Source organism: Mandrillus leucophaeus, unplaced genomic scaffold (assembly GCF_000951045.1).
Source record: "Mandrillus leucophaeus isolate KB7577 unplaced genomic scaffold, Mleu.le_1.0 Scaffold1055, whole genome shotgun sequence".
Lineage (NCBI taxonomy): Eukaryota > Metazoa > Chordata > Mammalia > Primates > Cercopithecidae > Mandrillus > Mandrillus leucophaeus.
In genome coordinates this window covers 1,224,723-1,248,930 of record NW_012098710.1, presented here as the reverse complement: position 1 = coordinate 1,248,930, position 24,208 = coordinate 1,224,723, and the positions used below count along the sequence as shown (strand labels likewise).

Here is a 24,208-nt window from a genome sequence, read left to right as displayed (position 1 = left end):
GACTGCAACAATATAGCTTACTTTGTGTTTTGCTTAAATAAAAAAAAACACAGTCAGATACACACACACACACACACACACATAAACACACACACACACATACACACACACACACACACACACACACCCCCACCAGGTCACTTTTAACCCATTCTTAACCTTTCATCCACCGTTAACATTTAGGAATATAGTATTCCAATATTTCTATTTAGATATACTTCACAAACATGATATCATGCTATATATACTGCATTATACTCTACATTTGAAACAATGTATCACAAACTTTTCTCTGTATCATTGGATATTATTATAAAATCTGATTTCCAATTGCCTCATGTTATTTTATCTTTTGATATATAGTACATTACTTAACTCAGTCTCCACTGTTAGACAATTAGGCTACATATGGTGTGTTGAGTGCCCTTGTAGTTGTATCTTTGCATACATCTCAATTATTTCCATAATAAAATTTTTATGAAATAGAACTGTGGTGTCAAAGAAGGTTTATATTTTAAGCTATTTTGAAATTTAATGCTAATTTGGCCTTCAAAATATGTATCAATTTCAATCCTAATACAAATATGTAGGCATTATTGAATATAGGCATAAAAGCTCCTATGCTGTCATTTGTTTGTAATTTAAACTTTATCTCATGTTAATTTACATTTCTTTGATTTCTCATATAGTTGGACTTTTTAAATATATTTATTTGCCATTTGTTTGCTTTGACTTTGTTTTCTTTGATGCTTTGTGAATTAACCCTTTTTGTTTTATTTGTTTACATGTATGCTTATTCCAAGACACTTAAAAATCTGGTCTCTTTGCTTCCAATTTTGACCTTTTCCAATCCCTCCACTGAAGCCATAGTACTATTCCTGAAACATGAATTTCCGCATATTACTTCCCCACCTAAAATGCTTTTGTTTTGTTTTGCCTTTGTGAGCAATGTTTCCTTGGTCTATTCCTTTAATGACTCCCATCATTCTTAGGATAAAATCCAACGTTTGTAACATGGCCTACAAAGTCCTGCATGATTTTGTCTCATTCTCCAGGCTTCAAACGAGAGAGAACACACACACATCCACATAGTCTTTGCTTAGTTAACTCTTACTCGTTAGGTAGGTCATTAGTTAAAATCGACTTCCTCAGGGGAGATTTCCCTTAGCTCCCAAGTCTCTTCAGATAACTCCTGTGTACGCTCTATTCCCTTTGTAGCAGCACTTCTATTGCCCATGTAATGTCTTTCTCCTTCATGATGTGTGAGCTCTTGAGGGCAGGAACCACAACAAAACTTGTTCACTTTGTGTATCTCCAGTGCCCAGTACAGTGCCTGGCACACTAGTTGTGCTTAATAAGTATTGGATAGATGGATGGAAGAAATAAAGAAGATTGGAGAGGCCAGAAAGAAATTCCATGAGCTAATTTTCTAGATTAACTGTTATCCTAAAGAAGTTGTCTCCTTGCTCACCAAATCTTGGCTATTCACGTGAAAACTTATGATTGTACTCAGCTAGTCTTTCATTTTGCCTGTAGCTTATCCCTGAAACATCTCTATTTTCAGAAACAATAAGAGATGTTGTTGGTAGATGTACAGCAGGGTATATGTACATGAGGATATGTATTTTTCAGTTTCTCATTCCCTTACAACTAGCTCACCGTAAAAGTTTCCTCTCTGGTCTTCCTACATTCAATGCCTTTTCTCTCTCCTCTAACCTACATATTGTTGCCAAATGAATTTTTCTTTCCTCACCATCATTTACATGTTCAAGGATCTTCATTGGCTCTGATTTAGAAGATCTTATACAGGACTAAAACATGTATATTTTGGCAAAAGCTCCTCCAGATAATCCTGATGTGTAGTGATGGCTAAGAAGTGCTGAAGTATACCTCAATTTTTTGAAGAACACTCTAAATGGTGAAGGGTATAGAATTTAGAATCAGATGGATATGGGCTCAATTACATTTCTGACTCTTACTGGTTGTGTGATCTTGGACAAATTACTTAGCATTTCAATGTGTCAACTTTCTCATTTGCAAAATTGAAATAACATCTACTACATAGGGTTATGGTAAAGAGTAAATTAGATAATGTGTGTAAAGTGAATGTAGAGAGCATTGTATATACTAAGCACTCGATAAATGTTAGCAGTTATTTTGTTGTTAGTCATTCAATTGTTCATTCAACAATTATTTTTTCACTATGTGTCAAATGCTGTGTTAGGGCCATGGAAGATATTAAGAGGTACAAAATATGAACCCTGCTCTTGAGACTCTTAGAATTAGTTGGGAAGATAACACTATCATAGCACTATACAATCGGAGGATAATAAAGTGAAATATAAATGCTATAAAAGATCACATAGGTCAGGTGCAGTGGCTCATGCCTGTAATTCCAGCACTTTGGGAGGCCAAAATGGGTGGATCACTTGAGGTCAGGAGTTTGAGACCAGCCTGGCCAACATGGCAAAATCCCATCTCTACTAAAAATACAAAAATTAGCTGGACGTGGTGGTGGGCGCCAGCTAGGGAGGCTGAGATATGAGAATTGCTTGAATCTGGAAGGGGGTCGGAGAAGCAGAGATTGCAGTGAGCTGAGATGGTGCCACTGCACTGCAACCTGGGTGACACAGCAAGACTCCATTTCAAAAAAAAAAAAAATCACATAAATGATATATTTAGGGAAGGTGTTAACCTAGCATGCTGACTTGCTGACTAGCATAAACAAAAAAGAAAAATCTTGAACTGTTCTTACCAAGTCTTTAAAGGTCTAGTTTTGATGCTGCCTGCCAGATGGAAAATGATGCAGAGGGGAAAAAATTCTGTATTTACTTCTCAGAATTAAGACCGGATGGGGGAGTGTGTTTGAGGGGTGAACATATGTGAATAAATATGGTATAACTCTTAATTGGTTCCTGATGATTAAAATTTAAATGGTTTCCATTGGAAAGGCACAGATATGATATTTTCACTAAATAAATCAAGCCTTACAAGTCATTTATTTTCACCTTGTTAAATCAGAAATCAAAAACTGGGTGAAGATTGCAACCTATTTTGATGTATATTGATGTACTTTTCTCTTTTTCAGGGTCGCTATGGCAACTGCATCTTCTCAAGTTCTGATTCCAGACATCAATTTTAATGATGCCTTTGAAAACTTTGCTTTAGATTTTTCCAGAGAAAAGAAACTGCTAGAGGGGTTAGATTATTTAACAGGTGTGAAAATACTGTGCTTTCCTTCCCATTTAATTTTTTTTCTTCTGGTATGCTTTTGCTTAAAAATAATTTGAAAAAGACAATATTTATAATTTACATATTTTTATAATCTTTAAAATGATGCATGTGTCTTTTCAGACAGAATATATTTTAGTTCATGTAACAGAAAAAAAGATGATTTATGATTTGTTAACTATTTCTAGGATCAAAATGGGTATACCATCTATATTTAAGAGTAAAACACAAGAAATTTGCTGAGAGATTTGTCCTTATGAATCTAACAGTAATGTATTGTTGCTTGTTATGAAAGTAGAACTCAGGTGACAATTAGGGAATGTTAGAGAATACCTTATGTGGGTACAAGTACTACCAAAATGGTTTTAAGGAAAATTAGGAGTTAGTAGGTCAGGAAGAAAAATGTAAGAAATATCTGGCTCTCAGACAATTTTAGAAGATGAGGGACACAACCAGCCTGTTGAAAATGCTGGCTACTTTCAGGATTGTTTAATGATCATTTCATGAAAAAAATATACACAAACTATTTTTGCAGCTGTTTTGTTACTACATTAAATACCTGCCCCTTATTGAACGTCTACTTTATTCTAGACACTGTATATTAATTTTATATCTTTAATCCTTACAACAAATCTATAAGTTAATTATCACCCCTATTTTGTAGATGAGGGAACTCATCATTTTGCACTTGACTATACAGCTAAAAATATGTAATGGGGCCGGGCACGGTGGCTCACGCCTGTAATCCTAGCACTTTGGGAGGCCGAGGTGGGTGGATCACCTGAAGTCAGGAGTTCGAGACCAGCCTGGCCAACATGGCGAAACCCTGTCTCTACTAAAAATACAAAAATTAGCCAGGCATGGTGGTGGGCACCTGTAATCCCAGCTACTTGGGAGGCTGATGCAGGAGAATCACTTGAACCCACGAGGCGGAGGTTGCAGTGAGTCGAGATCATGCCACTGCGTTCCAGCCTGGGCAACAAGAGCAAAAATCCATTTAAATATATATATATATACTCATTTTGAAATAAAAAAATTAAGTTGAAGACCATATGTTAAGAAAACCATATAATTACTTTAATGTCTACATAAGTGTTTATGCAGGCAGACTAGACAGCTGGGGCAATCATCACAAAAATTTAGGCTTATATTTTTGTTGTAGAAAAGTTTAGGCTTATATTATGTTGTAGAAAAGTGGTTTTAGGGAGCTTGAGGTCCTAGCATTTTGCTTCAGGTTGCATGGTTCATGCAATTTAAAGATTCTCTATTAAGAAAATCTTCTCTTCAAGAGATGTTGGGTTAGGCAGGAAGAGATGTTGGGTTAGGCAGGAAGAGTAACAATTGTAAAATTCCAGAAGAGAGAGTATGCTTTCCTTACTTTCTTTTCCACCTTTCCTTACAGCCCCAAACCCACCATCTATCCGAGAAGAACTCTGTACTGCCTCCCATGACACCATTACAGTCCACTGGATCTCGGATGATGAGTTCAGCATCAGCTCCTATGAGCTTCAGTACACCATATTCACTGGCCAGGCTAACTTCATCAGTAAGTCATGGTGTAGTTGGGGCCTGTGGCCAGAGATAAGGAAATGTAAGGAAGCAGTAAGCTGCTCAAGATTGGCCGGGGCGCCACGAGGCAAGTGTTTGTAAGACATGTTAGGTTGTTTAGTATAGTGTTTCATAGACAGTGTAAGCTCCCCAGAGCATTGCAAAGACCTTACTGATGGGTAACAAGCAAGTTGTATATTTCCTTGCTGGGCAGTTACTGGGGCCATTCTCATTCATTTATGGAACCCTTAGCCTTTCCTCAATTAATCCATGTCACTCCACTTTCCCAAGGAGAGTACAGCTTGGTTGGTACTTGTTCCTTGCCACCATCATTGCTGGTTCTGTGTGTATGAACATCTCTCTCCTTGACTCTTCTTCTACTTCATTATCATGGTAAAATACATTATGTTCAAAGACATTTCCTTTACCAAACATACCTCTGTCAGTTAACATGGTGACAAGCCTCCTGCCTCTGTCACTCTTCCCTTTACTTCTTCCTTTCCACTAAGAATTATGCTAAATATGAAAACATGTCAGTGGGCCACAAAATGAAAAAGGTTAACAAAGCTGTTGTTTAGCTCACATGTTATGGTTTCACTTTGTGGTGAATTGGAGCAAGACAAAGCAGAGTAGGAACTTCACTCATGCCAGTCAAGAGGGGATGAGCTGAAAGTTCCCCTCAATGCCCTGGGTGTGGGGGCAGTTGGAGGGGACGCGGGGTGGAAATGGAAATAAAAGCAAAATTAAAGCTGGATTCAAGACTGGAACAGATTCCCAACCTAAAATAGCATCTCCATAGCTGCAAATTAGTATTTTCTTTTACCTTTTTGTTCCCGCTTTTGTGTTTGACTTCACAGGCCAGCCTGAGAGTAGTTTTTCCAACTAACCCCTTCTATTAGGCTTCCTTTTCCTGTTTTGTGACAAATCTGGGGCAGAATTCTGTTTTGTAACAAGGTGGGGTGGGGAGATGAGATGACATTTGGGGATCAAACTGTATAAAACATTTGCCTCATGCAACTCCAACCTAAACCACTTGGCCCATATAGCTATGTTCCTGGGTGTTTCTTCAGATTGTGAAGTCACAAACTCTAATGCCCCACTGACTTACTTGTCTCTCCTTCTCTGGAAAGTCTTAATGCCAACAACTGTGCTTCTTTTTCCTGATATGGGGAAAGCAGTCATCTCCCAGGAATTAAGAAGAAGTCTGAGAAGTGACAAAGATCTAGAGGTTGTCACCTCTGTTTTCAAGGTTATATAGTCCTTTGTAAAGAAAAGCTTAAAGGGTAATTCTCAACAGTGATAGGATCGTAGCATCTTAGAATTGGAATGGACCTTAGAGGTCATCTAGTCTAATCTTCTTCCCTCCTGCCAGATACTCAGTAGATAATCATCCTGTCTCTGCTTGAATATTTCCAGTGGTGGGTAGCTCACTTCTAACAAAACAACCCATTTGATTGTTGTGCAGCTATAAATAATGGCCAGTGCTTCCTTATAAGAGGCTTAACTCTTCCTTTAAGTAAATAATAACGACAATAATAATTTACATGTGTATTATGCTTTGCCATTTACAAATGCTCCCACATACATTATCTCATTTAGTCCTTATGGGTGCTTAATTAGCCTTATGAAATGTTATTAACTCTACTTTATAGATGAAGAAACTGGGGCGCAAGTTGAGTGATTGCCCAAAGTCACAGAGCTACGAAATGTTGGAGTCAAGGTTGCAGCTTGAGCCTGTCAGACTTCAAGTTTAATGCTCCTTGAAGTAAACCACAACAACCAGTTAGTCCTAGTTCTGACCTTTTGTGCCTCACTAACAAACCTAATCCATCTTTCACATAGCAGTTCCTCAAATAATTTTCGTTAGTTCCTATGTCCTTCTAAATTTTCTCTTTTCCAGGCTAGGCATCTTCCTTTCTTTCAATTGCTCCTCATATGGCATAGTTTCAGATCTTTTGCTACCCTAGTATCATTTTTAAGAACACACTCCTGTTTATCACTGTGCTTTATAAAATGTTCTGTCAATGAAGTGAATGTAGTACTCCAAAAGTGATCTGACCACTGCAGAGGATAGCTGGATTATTTCTCTTGTACATTAACTGATGCCCCGTTGCCCTCTACCTTTTTCTCAGCAGCCACTTTGACTACTGACTGTTTACTGAGCATATGATCAACTGAATTTTCTATGTATTCCAAATCCTGTTCTTATACAATTGAATGTCTAAAACAAAAATACAAAGCCTTGAATTTATCCCTAGTACATTTTATCTGGTTAGTTCTACGACTTCATTTCAGCATGCTAAAATCCTTTGGGATACAGATTCTACTTTGAAATATACTTGCTTACCCTCACAGCGTGCCTTCTATTTCTTCCTCTAGTTATTGATAGAAAAGTTTGTTAGAACGAGGACAAGGGCAGAGGCCTGAAGCAAAATTCTGATGGCAATGGGAAACTATTTTACTAGGAATAAGTATTTTTGAAGATTCAGGATCCCAATCCTACCCGCCAGTCTGGCCTGCCACAGTTGACTGAACCTCCATTCTGAGAGCTACTTTCCTTAGATGTTTTTGTGCATTTTCTTTATCCAGAAATTTTATTCTTGTTGGTGAGGATTATTCCCCCTTCACCTTTTCTCTCAACTTTATTTCTTGATTTTTAACTTTCTTCCCACCTCTTCTAAGATTTGAAATGATCACAGCCAATAATATTTCAGATTATGTTGTGAGGTGAATGAGAATTCCAACAAATATGTGAGTGTGTTTGTCTTCTGATTACTGTATTATCTTTCCTCTGTTTGAATTTTGTGTTTTGCATTACAAAAGCATTAGCCATAAACTCTGTCTAGCCAGGCAGACTGTAACATACTACCAGAAAGACATAACTTCTGTTTTTCTTCCTTTTCATTCTCATGCAAATACTCTCTACCACACATTTACACTCAGGTTCAGGGATTTCCATATTGTAATTTTCTCCTTTTGAACAAAAGGTATACTTCCACTGACATAATTCAGTCATAAGTCCCATCTTACTAAATCTCAGTAATACCTAGAGGATCATATATTTACCTTTTTAAATTTAGAAATGATTTCAAAATCACAGAAAACTTGCGAGACTAGCACAAAGAACACCCGTATATGCCTTACCCAAATTCACCTACTGTTAATATTTGTCCAACTTCCTTTAGCATTTGCTAACATTCCCTGTTTTTTTGGAACCATTTTAGAGCAAACTGCATGCATTATGGTCTTTCACCTCTGAATTCCTCAGTGTATATTTCCTAAGAATAAGAAAATTCTCTTACATAACCACAGTATAGTTACCAACTTGAAGAAATTTAACCTTGATGCAATACTTTTATCTAAACCACCATTTATATTCCAAGTTTTGACATTTGACTAAATAATATTCTTTATGACATATAAAGAACCCAATATTGTCCTTGATAGTTTAGAGTCAGGTATTACATTTAATTGTCATATCTCTTTTGTCATATCTCCTTTAATCTGGAACATTTCTTCAGCCTTTCTTTGTCTTGAACAACACTGACATTTTTAAAAAAATGTTCTTTTATGGCTTTATTATACTTCATTGTACTGTTCCTTATTTTGATTTTTTCTGAAGTTTTCTCATGATTATATTCAGCAGTACAGTTCTTTCTTAGACACATGATGTCCACTTGCCCTTCACTGATGATGCTAATTTTGATCACCTAGTCAAGATATTGTCTGACTTATTCACTGTAGTTACTACTTTTTCTTTTGCCCCTAATAAGTAATCTGTGTGGTATATTTTAAAACCATAAAAATACCCTGCTTCTTCATCAAACCATCTCATCCCCACCCCTACCCTTGTTTTATTATCAGTTGACAATACTTGCCTGAATCAATCATTAATATGATGATTGCAAAATGATTATTTTCCAGTTGAGTATTCCCTCCCACATTTTCAAGTTGGCGCTTGGCATTCTACTATAAGCAAGAGCCCCACTCCCCATTTCCTCCCATTTGTTTATATATCAGTATGGGCTGATGAATTCTCTTTTTTTCGATTGTTAATAATTATTTACTGCCCTTACTTGTGTTGGTGTTCAAATTGTCAAGATTTACCCATTGGGAGCCTTTCAAGGTGATTTCTGGGTCCTTATAATATTCCCCCATCATTTTCTTGAGCACTTCCTTACTTTCTGGCATAACAAAATGTTCTAGGCTCATTTTGACGTTATTCTGTCCCAGCCTTGAAATCAGTCATTTTTTTCCAAGGAACCCTGGTTTCTTTTAGTGGGACAATATTAGAGACCAAGGCTTGAGTGCTAGATATGCTAGATATACACACAAACATCCATATATGTAAGCATGTGCACCCACATATAATATACATGCATACATACTTTATTTATGTGCACATAAACATACGTATATTTTAGGAGTCATGAGTTTACATCAATACCTTAAATTCCAGTCCATCCCCACAGGTTCTTTCCTGCCTTTCTCCATTCTGTGTTTGCATGTTCCTTCTTCCACAGTATGAACCCTGGCTCCCAACATCAACACATGTACTCATTTGCTCAATCCCATAATACATCTAAAATAGTTTCTGAATTGCTTTGTCCATGCCACTACAAAAACAAACTGGCTAACAATACTTCAGGATTTGTTTGAGGTTTTCCTCCCACCCCCACCATGTTGGTGTAATTATGCTGTTCATCTGAAATGCAGTTGGGTTTGTTTCAGTTTGCCTTCAGTTTTAGTCCCCACTTTTCCCATCTGTATTGATTTAATTTTATTTTTTTGAATTTGTAAAACAATGTGTTTCCCAAAGAGGATACTATACAAAAAGGTACATTCAGAGAAATGTCATTTCCTCCCATATCTTTTTAATCCTGTTCCTCCACCCCCTACCCCTTGTGGATAATCAACTTCATGAATTTTTTATTTATCTTTCCTGTTTTTATTGTTGTTGCTTTGTAAATCCAAGCAAATATATGCATGTTTTCTTATTTTTCTTTCTCTCAAAAAAGTAGTGTACTGCATATATACTACATATACATATATACTTTTGGAATTTGCTTTTTTCAATTGACAAAATTTCATTGAAATCAGTCTATATCAGTTCATAGAGATCTTTTCCTCATTCTTTTTTCACAGCTGCATAGTACTTCATTGTGAAGTTTGTCCTTGTATTGTTGGGTGTATATCTGGAGATTATATATTTTCCTCTTTGTATTAAAATCTTATGTGCAGCTTATGATTCATACTGTGTATTGGTAACATAGGCAAGGCCTCAAACATTGCTCCTACCCTTTTAATCCATATTGTCTTTTAATGAGAATCACTGGGCACCTCCACCAATTCTTCTTCATCTTTCTCCAGCATATCTGTTTGCCCTCCATTATGTTTCTTTTACTAGTTTTAATTTAGACTTTTCAACTTCCCCTCAGATTAATTATAAACCTTTGATCAGATCTCTTGCAAAACACTCATGACTTATTATTTTCAATTTTCAGCCTCACTAAATCTTGTACTGGAGTTGCATAGAAATGACTGAATTCACTGCTTATTTTCCTTGCCCTTCCCTTTCTACCCTCTAGTAGAACTATGGCTAAAAACTGGTAAACTAACTGAAAAGCAGGTAACAGTAGCGAGAAGTCTAGATAATCTGCAGACTAGAATGTTGGTTTTTCTTTTATCGAAAGCTTGCCAGATATATGTTTTAATTATGTACATTTCCCCTGTTTAAGTTAATATTTGCAGTCTAAAATCCATCAAAAGCAGAAGCCTAGTTCTCTGATCCCTTTCCTTACTTGGAAGGGAGGAAGATTACAGATAACAATGTGCTCTTGGACCACTCAACCCAAAATGAACATGGGAATCACACAACAGAATGTGTTGTGTAAGAAAGAATGGGGAGATGATATCTTGCTTTGGTTATCATGTCATCTCTTTGGCTTCCCTATGGTGCTGTGGAGACCAGCTAGTTTGGGAAGTAAGGGTGAGGATGGAGTAGGAGAGTGAAATTGTAAGCCCTGAGAGCCTCACTACCTTGCAGAGACAAAAGAACATTTCTGTTTGCCCCATGAACTGTGATGTAGTAGAGAGAACACTGGGCTACCATTTAAAAAATACCAGGGTTCTACTCTCAGCACCATCGCCGACTATCTGTGGCCTTGGGCAAGTCACTTTGCTTGTCTCAATCCTAGATTCCCACTTGTGAAATAAGGGACATTCAGTATCTAGGTGTCCCTTTGGCTGAGTTTCCATGTTTCCGTGCTCTGCACAGGATTGCTCCATCCATATAAGACCAGACTCAGCTGTCAGAGGAGTGGACGTTTGGAGTAAATATCCAGAGACTCAATAAGAGTGATGATTCTGTGACTCTGTATAGTAGCCATTCCTGTGTTATCTGGCAAAAAATAAAAATTGAAATAACCTAACTTCTGCTAGTGGTTGCATTCAATTGCCAGAAGCAAGGAGCCTGGCCTAAGCCTAGTTCTGTGGCAGTAATGAAGTAGTGGAATCATAAGCCCTGGTTCATCTCATTACATCTTCTAAGACTCAAAAGAAAACAAAATGAATTCACTTTTGAGGGGATGGCTTTTGATGAATTTTCAGTGTGTTTTTCATTCTGTCTCTCTTACCTGCTGGCTAATGTCCTTGTCTTTCCCCATTTTACAGGCCTGTATAATTCAGTAGACAGCTGGATGATTGTGCCCAACATTAAACAGAACCATTACACAGTGCATGGACTCCAGAGCGGGACTCGCTACATCTTCATCGTTAAAGCCATAAACCAAGCCGGTAGCCGGAACAGTGAACCTACCCGACTAAAAACAAACAGTACGTTGTGGTAATTTCAAAAGGAAAGATCAATTTTCTTCTCCACGCCAGGGGAGTACACAGCCTGAGCAGGCACCCACAGCAGTGCATGGGGAGCAGTGGAACTGGGTAGAGGAACTATACTGTTGTAGTTTGTACTTTGGGCAAGGAGTGTGTTGGTGCCCATGGAAGATTTGTGGACCCAGAGATATGCACAAAAAGACTGGTAGCTTGGGAGGATGTTAGTGAAGATTTTTCTCTGCAATCCACCCCTTATATTTGGGGGACAATTGCATAAAAGAGCATTATTTGTGATAATCTAGCAAAATCCTACTACAGAGAAGCCATATCTGTTAAGAATGCTTTTGACAGCAAATAACAAAAAGTGCAACTAACATAGCTTAACAAACAGCGTTTGCTAATTGCTTAAATGAATGATATATATTTTCTCTCTCACACATGCACATAGGAAGAAGTTTGAAGGTAGGCAGTTCAGGGCTAGTGCAGCTGCTCTGCGATGTCATAAAAGATGCAGGCTCTTTCTCCCTGTGTGCATTGGCTTCTAGCCACATGGCTGCAAGATGGCCACTGCAGCTTTCAGATGTCATATTTCTTCTCAACAAAGGAAAGAGGAAAGAGTTGGTACACATAATCCCTTTTATCTGGAAAACCAAAACTTTCCTAAAAGTTTCCCCTGCTCTGTCTGACTTCTGCCTTCATCTGCTTCCATGTTCTTAGCTGCCCCTAGCAGCAAGGGAGGCTGGGAGATTGAGTATTTAGCTTTTCTGGCCTCTATAGTGAAAGCGAGTAAGAGAGAATAAGTTGAGAAAGGGTAATATGTTAGCCAACAGTGTCTGTCACAGAAGCATTCTGTATAATAAATCTCTTGCCATACCCAGCAACTGGTCCCTCAGTAACAATGTTTTTGTCATATTGTTATAAAGAATTCTCTGTTGTGAATGATCCTACACAATAAATGTTTTCTCTGATCATTGATGATGCAACAGTCACTCTAACAAAATTGCCTAATTATATGTTATTTACATCCCAATTGTAATAGGGCAAAAAAAAATTGTCCAGTTGCTGAGTTCTCAGGGTTTTCTGGTTGTGCCATCAGGCAGCAATTACCTCATCAATTCCCCTCACCTCAGACATCATAACACTATTTCCCTTAAAATCTACCCAAATCCCAAACAACCCACTGAAATTAAGCAAAGTACAAAACATATTTGGCAACATGAAACTTTGAGCACTCCCTTTTACTTTGATAATATATGATGCAGGGGACAGCTTATTAGCTCCTTTTTGCTTGGAATATGACTTCCCACAAATTGCTTTTAGGAGAGATCCACATTTTTTCCCACAGTGGGAAAATAAATGCCTTTATGAAGGTCGTTTTATGGGAGATTGACCTTTATTCTTACTTTATTGAAAACTCTGGCTTCTGGCCTCTTTTCTTAATAAAATTTAAACAGCAGCCAACTTGCACTGGACCAAGAGTGATCATGATGTCAAGCATACCCTGCCAGTGATGATGCTGGTGGAAAAGGTAGAATTTTAAGATACTTCACTGTGCTTTTTCTTTTTTTTTTTTTTTCTACTTTGTTTTTCAGGCCAACCCTTTAAATTGGATCCCAAAATGACTCACAAGAAGTTGAAGATCTCCAATGATGGATTGCAGATGGAGAAGGATGAAAGCTCTCTAAAGAAGAGCCATACCCCAGAGAGGTTTAGTGGCACAGGGTGCTATGGGGCAGCAGGAAATATATTCATTGACAGTGGCTGCCACTATTGGGAGGTGGTCATGGGTTCCTCAACATGGTAAGTGGATCCCATTTTCCTTTTCCCTTCTGTCCTCTGTCATTAGGTTCCTAGGAGATTCAATTCTATAGCACAACCATAATACCAATAAGTCAAGGTTAAAAGGTATGTGATGAAAACCACTCTAGAAAAATTTGCCAGATTTTTAATAAAATAATGGAAAATATACTGGGCTAGGAGATAGAAATTGCCACATTGTTCTAATTGCTAACTTTTTAAAGCTCTAGTGATATCAGCATTATGCATCTAAGTGTAAACTACTTAAGGAATAAACATGTATCCTATTTGTTATATATCATATATGGTGTCTAACACAACTCAGATCATTCATAAATGTTTATTTCTGTCTCCTCTCCACTGTCTCACAGGTATGCAATTGGCATTGCCTACAAATCAGCTCCAAAGAATGAATGGATTGGCAAGAATGCCTCCTCATGGGTCTTCTCTCGCTGCAATAGTAACTTCGTGGTGAGACATAACAACAAGGAAATGCTGGTGGATGTGCCCCCACAGTTGAAGCGTCTGGGTGTCCTCCTGGATTATGACAACAATATGCTGTCTTTCTATGACCCAGCTAACTCTCTCCATCTTCATACTTTTGATGTGACCTTCATTCTTCCAGTTTGTCCAACATTTACAATCTGGAACAAATCCCTAATGATCTTGTCTGGCTTGCCTGCCCCAGATTTTATTGATTACCCTGAGCGGCAGGAATGCAACTGCAGGCCTCAAGAATCCCCTTATGTTTCTGGGATGAAAACCTGTCATTAAGTTTCAGGAGAGCATATAATTCACCGGCTCTCTAGTTCAGCAGTTCTTCCCTCCTACACCTAAGTTAGCGTTCAATATATGAGATACAAAATAAAGTTTGTTTGAAGCATCCAAAATAACTAGATACTGCAGATTTAATTTTCGTGCATTAAAGCTTGTATTTGAATTAATATATTGAGTTTCTCAGAACAAATTATCTGAGTAGTCTGCGTTCAAGCCATTGGAGAAAAATTTAGAAAATGCCTCTGTTGTCACTGGAGAATTAAAAATTCCCAGTGATTTAGGAATATAAATTATATTGGAAGCAATTAGGATAATTCTAGTTAAATAATGTGGAAAGATGCCCTGAATAAGGGGCTAGCCAGCCAGAAGAGGGGGGTGGTCAGCCTTTCTAGTACTGGCCAGTTTGGCCATGTAGAATTTTGAACGATGTCAAATTATCACATATTATATTTTACTTTTGATGAAAACCTATCATCAAGGTTTTGTTAGGAAACCATGAATGTGTATATGTAATATGTAAAGTGAACATATATATGTACTTTATATATATTCACTTGCATATGTATGTATATGTATATTCACTTTATATATTATATATACAAAAAAACTTTTTTTTTTTCCCAAACACCAACTCAAACTAGAACAAAAAACTTTTTAATTTGCTCCTTTGAGTGAGAAATATACTGGAAGGGAAAATAAGTTACGCCATCCATTTTTGTCCCCTAAAGGAAACATCAAAATCAATCAACATTTCTTTCCTCCCTCTATCCATCATTGCCCTCCTCCCTCTTGTCACGCATACATACACATGCAACCATGACATAGATAATGGGAAGAACTCTATTGGATTAGGAGAGATTTGCAGACAAGATTGCACAAGAGATGCTGTTGCTGGATAGAAAATTGATCCAGGTAGAAGTGATGCTACCTACTTGAGGATGGCCATCCGAATTGTTAAAAATTCTGTCATAGACTATTTAAAAAACAGTTACCACTCCCAAGTACATACAGTTATGAGAATTAGGCTTTTAAAAAGTTGCAGAGTGAAGGCTCTTTAGGAACCTACTTTACTTAATCAGTAAAAATGGCGTATTATTGATGCACCAACTATTCACATATAAATGTACTTGCATTTTCAGATAAAACACTTCTGAAGTACTTAAGAATGTCTGAAAACAGTTTGTTTTCTTAAATGGGATAAATAAGCATTCCTTTTGCAATCTTGGTTAAAGTATTCATTGTCTTAGCCAATCACTCCACGCAAATGCAGACATAAACTTCATCCCAGTCCTGACCAGTATAGTTGAAGGAAATGGAGCCTTGTGGTCTATGATTTTTTTAAAATTTCCATTGAAGGGATTGGGGACGTCAGAGAACCAGAGCTTTCTCCTTTCCAGGGCTAAGATGGCTTCAGAAGTGTTCTCCTGGTATTTGTGAAAATATTACTGCTGTAAAATTACAAAGTGGTAGCTGTAACAACTTCCCCAGATTGGAGACTTGAAATGTCAAAACTCCCCTCTTCCTTTCCCCTAGTTTGGTGGATGCTTATTTATTAATTCATTCAATAAACTATTAGATGCCAAGTACCAAACTACTGCCATGGGAGTGCACATACTAATAAAATGCTCTACCTGCTGCCAATGGCTTACTATTCTGTGAAAGAAACAAAGTATATAATCCTCCCCAATAACAGTTATGTATTGTTTGTTCACTTAATGTGGAAAGCAAGACTGATGCAGACACACAAGGAAGGCTCAAAAATATAAATCTAGCAAGGTCATCTTTTTTGGTTTTAAAGACCATATGTACTTACTGCTAATCAGGAAATGAGCAACCTCAGTAAAATTCATCAGTGCTGGTAAATAGCTTGCTGTAGTGGAAAGCTCATAACCTTTGGATTCAAATGATCCTAGTTTTTCTACCATTTATTAGTGTTGTGACCTAGGACAAGTACCTCACTTCTCTGAGCCTCTGTTTCCTCCTCTGTAAAATAATGTCTACTTCACAAGGCTGTTTCTAAGGTTAAAAAAGATAGCATATGTAAACTGTCTAGCTCAGCACTTGACATTTCTTAAGTGTGCCATCAATATTAATCTCTTTCCCTACCCCCAGTTCCAATACAGTGTAGCAGTGCTTTAAAATGTGTGTCCTTCATTTCTCAGTCACCTTTGTCTCTTCCCTAGGGCCTATCCCCAAATTCTTAAACAAAAAAATGATTTTTTTCCCCTTCATAAAACTTTTCACTGGCTCCCTTAGTACCCAGTAGAAGGTCCCAACTCCTTAGAGTTTGGCTTTTCATGTCCCTGTTTGTTTATACAGCTTCATCTTTTGCCACTTCCCCCTCACATTGATTAAGCTAGCCAAGTTCAACTATTTACACAAGTTATTCTCTGGGCCTGCAGCAGAAACATGATTAACAATTTTAATGCCCAGAGTAAACAACAGAAATTTTTCTTAAATTAAAGGAATAGTGTGAAAATGCTGTAAGTACAGAAAATGCAGCCTCCATCCCAGTAGAACAATTTCCTTTGCCTTGTCCTTTGCTCTCCAAAGCTGTTCACTTATTGTGGTGTCTTTTATATTTTAGTGCCCTGGGACAAAGCTCTAATTTCCCCACCCTACTTTTGACTCTATCTTGGACTACCTTTCCTCACTTCTATCTCTCTCAACCAGACTAACTCTCTATTCCCTAGACTGGATGATGTGTCCCTCTTTGGAGATCCCATGACACCCCAAGCATCCCCTCTCTCAGCAATAATCACATTGTATAGCAGTGTTTTTCAAAGCATGGTCCTCACACCACCTATGTTAGAATCACCTTTAGTGTTTGTCAAAACAATTGATTTTGGATTCCCACTCCTGACTTAACCAGAATATCTGAGAACATAGGCAGGAATTTACATTTTTGACAAGCTCCTCATGATTTTGATGCACAGAAAATTTTAATGTATAATCATCTTCCCTACTAGACTGAACACCTTGAGGCGAAGGACTGTGTCTTTTGTTGTTGTTATATTTTTAATACCTGGCACAGTGCCTGGAACATTAGCTTGCCTAATGTTTATTGAATTAATGTACCAATGAAAAACTGAATTATGAAAGTTTCCCTCTTGTACTCTCATGTTCATAGTGATGTTTGTTACTTCCTGGCCAGAAAAGCTTGGCTACTACTCCATTTGAGCTGTATTAATTCTATTTTGCAGAAGTATCAAGGCTCCTACAGAATAAATGATCATTGTCCTCCTCAAAAACTCTTTGGCAGTTATCTTGGGGAAATGTCTTTGGAGCATATGGCACCATTCTTTTCAGTAACATTTCAATCTTGTCAAACTTTGTTCTTTGAAGGTGGATTTACATTTTGGTTATAGCCAAAAATCACTCAGAGCTAAGCCTACTTAGAAAAGTGGAGAATTAAACTGGGTTTGGAGTAAGCAATGAAGTTTAACTCTGAAGTCCCAATTTCTGAGCCAAACAGTGAAAAATGACTTCTAAGATACAACATGGTGGCAAAGTACTCAGTGGGGGTGTGATGGGCCCCAGATATTTACTTCAGTTAACTTGACTTTTATAGAATCCTGGCACTGCCATGGACCTTAAGAGAAGTAATTGGCTACCTCTAGCTAAACCCAACTGGACAAAGAGAATAGGACCTGTAGTTAACATTTTCAAAGAAGATGACTCCATAAGCTTTTGTTGCTGTTGCTCTACTCAACCTGTTCTCCACAACCGTTTCTACCAGAAGATTATTTTATGTCTGCAATTTATGCTTGTTTCCACTTTTTATATTGTCTTACTGAAGAAAGCACAAAAATAATCAAAAATAAAGTAAAACCTGTTTTGAGAGTGTGAAAGAAATTTTAATGCCACATTGAGGTTCTGGCTACTTGTAATTAAGAGTAACTGCATCTGGATGTGTTTTTATTATACAGTTCAATGTGTATCTTTGGATGCAGTGAAATTCAGATTGCAGCAAAATCACTTATCCATTCTTTTTGGCTAAAACACACTAGGTGAATTTTCTAAACTTCCATGGTTTACATATTTATATATGACTACCAAGATGGAGCAATCCATGGATAGACTTTTGAATAAACTCAAATATTTGATACCCCTTCCTCCAAGGAATGGAGAATGTCAGGCAGGTAGGTAAGAACCACTCCTACAGTTATTTCTATCTCCTGAAGCCAACTGCAGCCTTGGAACCAATGGCTGTATTTGGCTGTGTATTACAGGTTGGCCAAACTGATTGCCATCAGGTCAGGCAAACTGCCTTTTATGGTGTAGTCTGCCAGCTTCAGACATACGCTGTGTTGTTGTTATTGGCTAGACTATTTATTAGACTATTGTTGGACTATTTTTTATCAAATGCTTTACCCCACGACTGTTTGTATTGGGAGCTCTGGACCAACAGTGTCTCTGCTAGTGACAGAAATATGAGCATCTGTGGATTACACAGCCTCATCCCTCTCTACAATATCCCAGTCCATCCGAAATGCTATATTATGAATTAAATAAATATATATGTATTCATGAATTCTTGGTTGTCTCGCTGGAGTTTAATTGGGGGAGGACTAAAAGGAAGATAGCCATGAATTCTTCTGGAATTCAGTAAGTGACTAGGGGAAACCAAGGATCATATAATAGGTAGTGATCTGGACAGAAAGGACCCAGGGGATCTGGAGCTCAAAATTCAATCAAGAAGACTTTGATTTCAGGAGCATGATGTGGTCAAGAAGACCAAAGAAATGAAGCTATAGGGTTCAAGGAAACATGACACATTCAGTTTTAGAGATTGGAGCAGAAGGTGAGAATCAAAGAACAAATAAAATCCCAGTGCTGGAACCCATTGATTAAAATTAGGGTAGCACCAGAAGCAAGTGAGCTGACTTACTGTTAAAACAACTGGCCCGCAGGAGGAGACTGGGAGGAAGCTAGGAAGTCCCTCAGGGCTGGAATTGGGCATATCTTAATCAGATTTGTAGTGGCACTAAGACTAAAAGGGATCATGCGATATGAAGTGAATGAAGCAGGGCAGTCAAGGGTGGCAGCTAGAGAAGTGACTTGAAACAGGTCATCAGACCAGGGGCCTATAAGAACTACAGCCCAAAGGTAAGAGGAGTAAAATATAAAGGAGAAAAGAATTTGGAACATTGTGTGTTTAATGGTTTAATTGAAGAGCAACCTAGGCAAATACCAAATATAGGGCTATTACCCATAGCTAAGATTTTAATATTTGTGTGTGTGTGTGATGATGTTTGGAAAGGCCATCTCCATTTAATGTGCCAGAACCGGGCAGATACGGGATTCTTTATGCTTCGCTATCTGAGAATAGAATTGGTCCCAGAGTTTCAGAGAATCTGAGCCTGTAGTTCGGAGGGAGGAGGTCTCAGTTACGATGGTTAGGAGTAACAGAGACCAAATAGGTTGTTACAAGGTTATTAGAAATGTATATAGCATGACAGCTAATGAGAATGACTCTCCTCCACCGTGAATTTCCAGGAATGGAAGATCAAGCTGGTTTTCCTATACTGTTGGGCACAACACAAAAATTACAATTGCGACTGATCTTGTCGGGTCATTCAAGAGCAGTTATTAACCACTAGTTCTGTTCCTAGTACTCTTCTCACTTCTGTGGTGGGATATTAAGATGAAAAATATTCCCAACATTTACAATGGAGTACCCAATTCAATACTGCTTCTCAGATAGTTTTACATCTAGGAACTCAATGAGTTAATAGTGGTAGTTGACAGAGGGAGCATTTGCTAGAGACACTGGAGTGCAAGTGGAAGCTCTTACCAAGATCTAGCATGGAGACTTGTACATAGTATGTGCTTAGTAAATGCTGGTTGAATAGAATTAGAATCTGATAAGCAGAACGACAAGTAGGCCACCTCATACACTGTGAAGTTGGGTGAACTCACCAGCACCACGTGTATAATCCCTCTCAGGCACATATTCCTGGTCCAGGATTCCCATGACTGCTTCTTTCCATTATTCTTTAAGGCCAGGTTCCTTCAAAGGAAACAATTAGAAGAATTAATAAATTAGCCACCAATAATGTGCTAATGGAGGAATGTGGGCAAAACTCACACAGAAAACAAGGTATTGTTTCTCAGAAAACAAGAAATGTTAACAAGAACCTTCCAGGGAAAATGTTTTTGTTGTCTGACTTGGGACTGACAAGTTGGAGAGGGCAAGCTTCAGTCTTTCCAGTTTAGCAGGGTCAGCCGACAATGCCTTGGCAGGCTAAGCCCCTGCCAGGGGAAATATTTTGGACCAAGAGGACTCTTTCAAAGGGGATATAGATGACAACTGAGTCTCACTTAGCACAATGCCTGTGATCCTTCTAGAGCACAAGGGCTGGCCTTGCACACAGTATACAAAGAGGATCTGCTACTCTTCCAGGCAGATTAAAAGTCCCAGGAAATTGAATTTGGGCTGATTTTCCCTTTGATGTATAGTGATACGAAAAAGCTACTATGAACAACACCTCTTTGTTTGACTTAACTCCCTCAGTGATAAGAGAGGGTCATGAGATGACCCAAAAATGTGAAATTCACAGTAAGCAGCTGTCAAGCACATATGGCAAGTCCAAGTCCAAGGCCTGACTGATTTAGTAGGTAAAGATACAAGGAATCACTTTTAGATTCAGTTTATTATTTACACAGTGAAATGAAACACAAAGTTTCCAGCTCCAAATGGTCCTTGTCCCAAACAACAAAAAGGATGACACTGAAACACAAGGGACCAGAAGACTTCCAAATTACTTGTGGGATACCTCACTGCTAAGAAGCCAATTATAGACTGCATTTAAGTGGCTTTATAGTCTGTAGCTCTATTCTGAGGGAAGTGGGTCAGGAAGTCTTGTACCTCATCAGACATACCTGAGAGGTGGCAGGCTATGAAAATCTGTCTCATGAAGCTTGCCAAGGCAGATAAGGAGGCAAGTGGGAAATTATCTTGAAGCAGCTCCTCTCAGGCCTCCCGTCCCTTGTGCTCTGGAAGGATCACAGGCATTCTGCCAAGACTCAGATTAGCTGTGCTTCAAGCCTTTTCTCGAGGGATCATTGTAGATATTGCCAAGTGGCTAGGGTGCTAGGGTAGAGCCATTCTCATACAAAGACTAGTTGAAGGGCCAGGTAACTTCCTCAGGGGAAAGCAAAAGGAAGCAAAGTCAGGGTCTTTTGAAGTACCTCTTCTCTTCTTCCCTTCTGCTGACCTTCCATTCACGTCCTTTCATTTTTCTCAGTATTTTGGGAGTTGGGGGTGGGGATGGGGATGGGGCAGAGATTAAATGCATAATTAGGATATAAAATAAATTCAATCTCTGAAAGATTCAGTACCAAGGCCAGAGAATTCCAAGGCCTGGGTCCTTTGCTATCTCTGGCTCTTAGTTTTTCAACTAGGAATTAAAGAGTACGGGTAATTTCTAAGGTCCCTTCTAGCCCTAACAGTATGAATTACCATAAATGCAAATTTAGTGAATGTAGTGACAGGAGCCTGATGTGCATACCTACCTCAAGAATATTGGGACATGAGGGCAGATCATCGGGACTGGGACAGAGAAGTGGATGACATTACTGTTACTTTAGAACCATCATCAGAATCCCTTTTGGGGTGACTATCCTTCCCCTTACACACTTCACTTCACTTGAACCTCCCTTGCCAATACTCTGCCACCATTACTTTTGAGCTTTCTGCTTCAGCCCTCTCCCCAATCCTGCTTGATAACTGTACAAAATGCAAATACTGTTTTAGCTAGTGGTGTCTCTGTTTCAAATTTCAGGTCAGCCATCTGAGAGTCTTCAATGTGTACACGCAGGGAATTGCCAAAGATATTCTACTTCCCAAGGCCAGAGGAGGTCACTTGATATAGCAACTAACAGGGATCCTGTGTGCCACCTTCTCCAATTATGGTCTTCCCAAACCAAACTGCCACAAATACATCCCTTAAAAGGCAGAAGAGAGAGTCCTGGTACAGCCACCACTCCAAGTTATCATTCCGCCATTCATTTATTCACTCATTCAACAAATATTTTATTGATAGTCTCTTTGAGGCAGGTGCTGGAGTTCGGTGATGAATAAGATACATAATCCCTGTCCTCATGAGACTCATAATCTAGAGGGAAGACAGAGTATCAAGGAATGAAGACTTTTTGAATCATAGGCGCTATCATTGGTTGCCTACAGTGTGCCTGGCACTATGCCAAGCACTTGAGCTGCAGTGATTCACTCAATCCTCCCAGCAATCCTATAAGGTTAAGACTATTATTGACTCCCTCGAACATGAAGAGTTAATCAATCTCTGCGCCCATGCCCAGACCTGCAGATTCCTATATGCCTGGTGAGCTGCTAGCCAAGGGTCTTAGCCATGGCTGTTTTGGGTATCAGGTGAAGTTTAAGGCCCAGCACTGAGGAAATAAATGACCCAGTGCAGCAGCTCTTGAAGTCAGGGTTAACCGAGAAGGCCTTCCAGGTCTTTGCTAGACACCCCCAAAACTGCCTCCGACGCGATTTTCCCATCCTCTTTTTTTCTCCCCTTTCCCTCCGGCACTCCATTGCCCTCCCTTTCCAGACTAGCCCCTCCCTCTGGGCCGCCTCCTCTCTGAGTCATTTCCCCTTCTCCGCCCCAAAGACCTTGGCTTTCTCTTGGAATCCCTTCCCCCCGGCAGGAGGTAGAGGAAGAGCAAACTGACTTTGGGCATCAGGTGAGCGCTTTCCCCAGCGAGGATGAGAAACGCCTCCCCGCAGTCCCCTGACCCCCCCGAATTCGGAAGGACGGGAAATCCTGGGAGTTCCCTCGAGCCGCGCGTGGGAGGTGCCACGCCCCGCCTGGTGTCTCCTGGGATGTGAGGTGGGAAGCTGTGGCCCAGTCGGACGGGCCTGTGTGGCTGCGACCGGCTCCGGCGCGGTGAGCTCAGCGCGCTAGGGAGGGACCTAGCTGCCGCGAAGCTTGGGGGCGTGGAAAGGTCGGCTCCAGAAGCCAGCCATTGGGAGGAGAGAGGGGGAAAAGCTCCGAGCGGTGCATGTGGAGAGTGCAAGCGCGTGCAAGTGGGCTGGTACGTGTAGTGAGAAGGCATGAGTGTGTATGAAAGGGTGTAGAGAGGTGCGTACGTGGGGAGGCGCGCGCATGCGGGAATGCTTGTGTGCGTGTGGAGATGTGTGGGGGAGATGCGAAGATGTGATTTACACAGATGCGGACGTGGGAGTGTGCGACTGGTGACATGGAGAAGCCCTTGGGGGATGTGCGTGCGTGTGCATGTGGAGGTGTGCGTGAGGGGATATAGATTTATTAATAATATATATGCGTGCGCGTGGAGTGCGTGCGTGCGTGCGTGGGGGTCCGTACGTGGGGATGCGTGCATGGGGGGTGCGTGCGTTTGGGGCGCGTGCTTGGTGGTTGCGTGCGTGGTGGGGAGGGGAGAGCAGGAAGGAAGGTCGACGGACGGCAGGAGCCAGATGCATGCGTATCTGAGAGTAAAAATGGCCTAGAAGCTCTTGCTGACAGAGCTTTAAGTTAGGATTCTTAACCTGTTTGTTTTTCTTGAGGTGGGCGGTAGGATGCACATGGCACCGTTTGAAAATAAAGAAAACGATTGACCAATTGACCACCTCTTTTAAAAAAATGCCCATGATTTGCATGTAAGCACAGAGGGTTCGTGAACCCACTGATGGTCGTCTGTAGATCCTAGATTATGGTTTTAAACGGGGAGAGACCCAAATAGATTACGTTGATATCCGCCATTGTGTCTTTTGATTCTATGAGAGAAGAAATGGAACAGCCGCTGTCCTTGGGTTGGTGTGGCTTTGAGGCTAGGTTTGCTGCCCCTGTTGGACATGGTGCCAGCAGAGTGGGGAGTGTAAAATGGGATCACTGCCCAGAGTAAGACTGCGGAAGGGTGCCTCGAGGCCTTCAGGATAAAGCTCGGCCCCTCCCTGGCAGATCACTAGCACAGGTTTTGCGGGTTAGTTCCTTGATAAGGTTGGAAAGTGGAGATTTGTAGTTGCTTTCTTGCGTGA

The 24,208-nt window shown here is 39.6% G+C and overlaps 1 protein-coding gene across 3 annotated transcripts in view; it reads left to right on the top strand.

Moving 5' to 3' along the window:
- The window catches only part of MID2 (midline 2), a 96,616-nt gene extending 82,262 nt beyond the window's left edge, over positions 1 to 14,354 (top strand). For 2 of the 3 annotated variants that reach the window (XM_011982560.1, XM_011982552.1), the window contains exons 5-9: positions 3,089 to 3,216; positions 4,634 to 4,777; positions 11,452 to 11,613; positions 13,206 to 13,413; positions 13,782 to 14,354. In XM_011982560.1, coding sequence (XP_011837950.1) covers positions 3,089 to 3,216; positions 4,634 to 4,777; positions 11,452 to 11,613; positions 13,206 to 13,413; positions 13,782 to 14,184 — 1,045 coding nt within the window. In that variant the 3' untranslated portion in view covers positions 14,185 to 14,354. Of the gene's footprint in view, positions 1 to 3,088; positions 3,217 to 4,633; positions 4,868 to 11,451; positions 11,614 to 13,205; positions 13,414 to 13,781 lie in introns of all 3 variants that reach the window. The other variant, XM_011982544.1, reaches the window with a different exon arrangement.
- Positions 14,355 to 24,208: the final 9,854 nt, after the last annotated feature.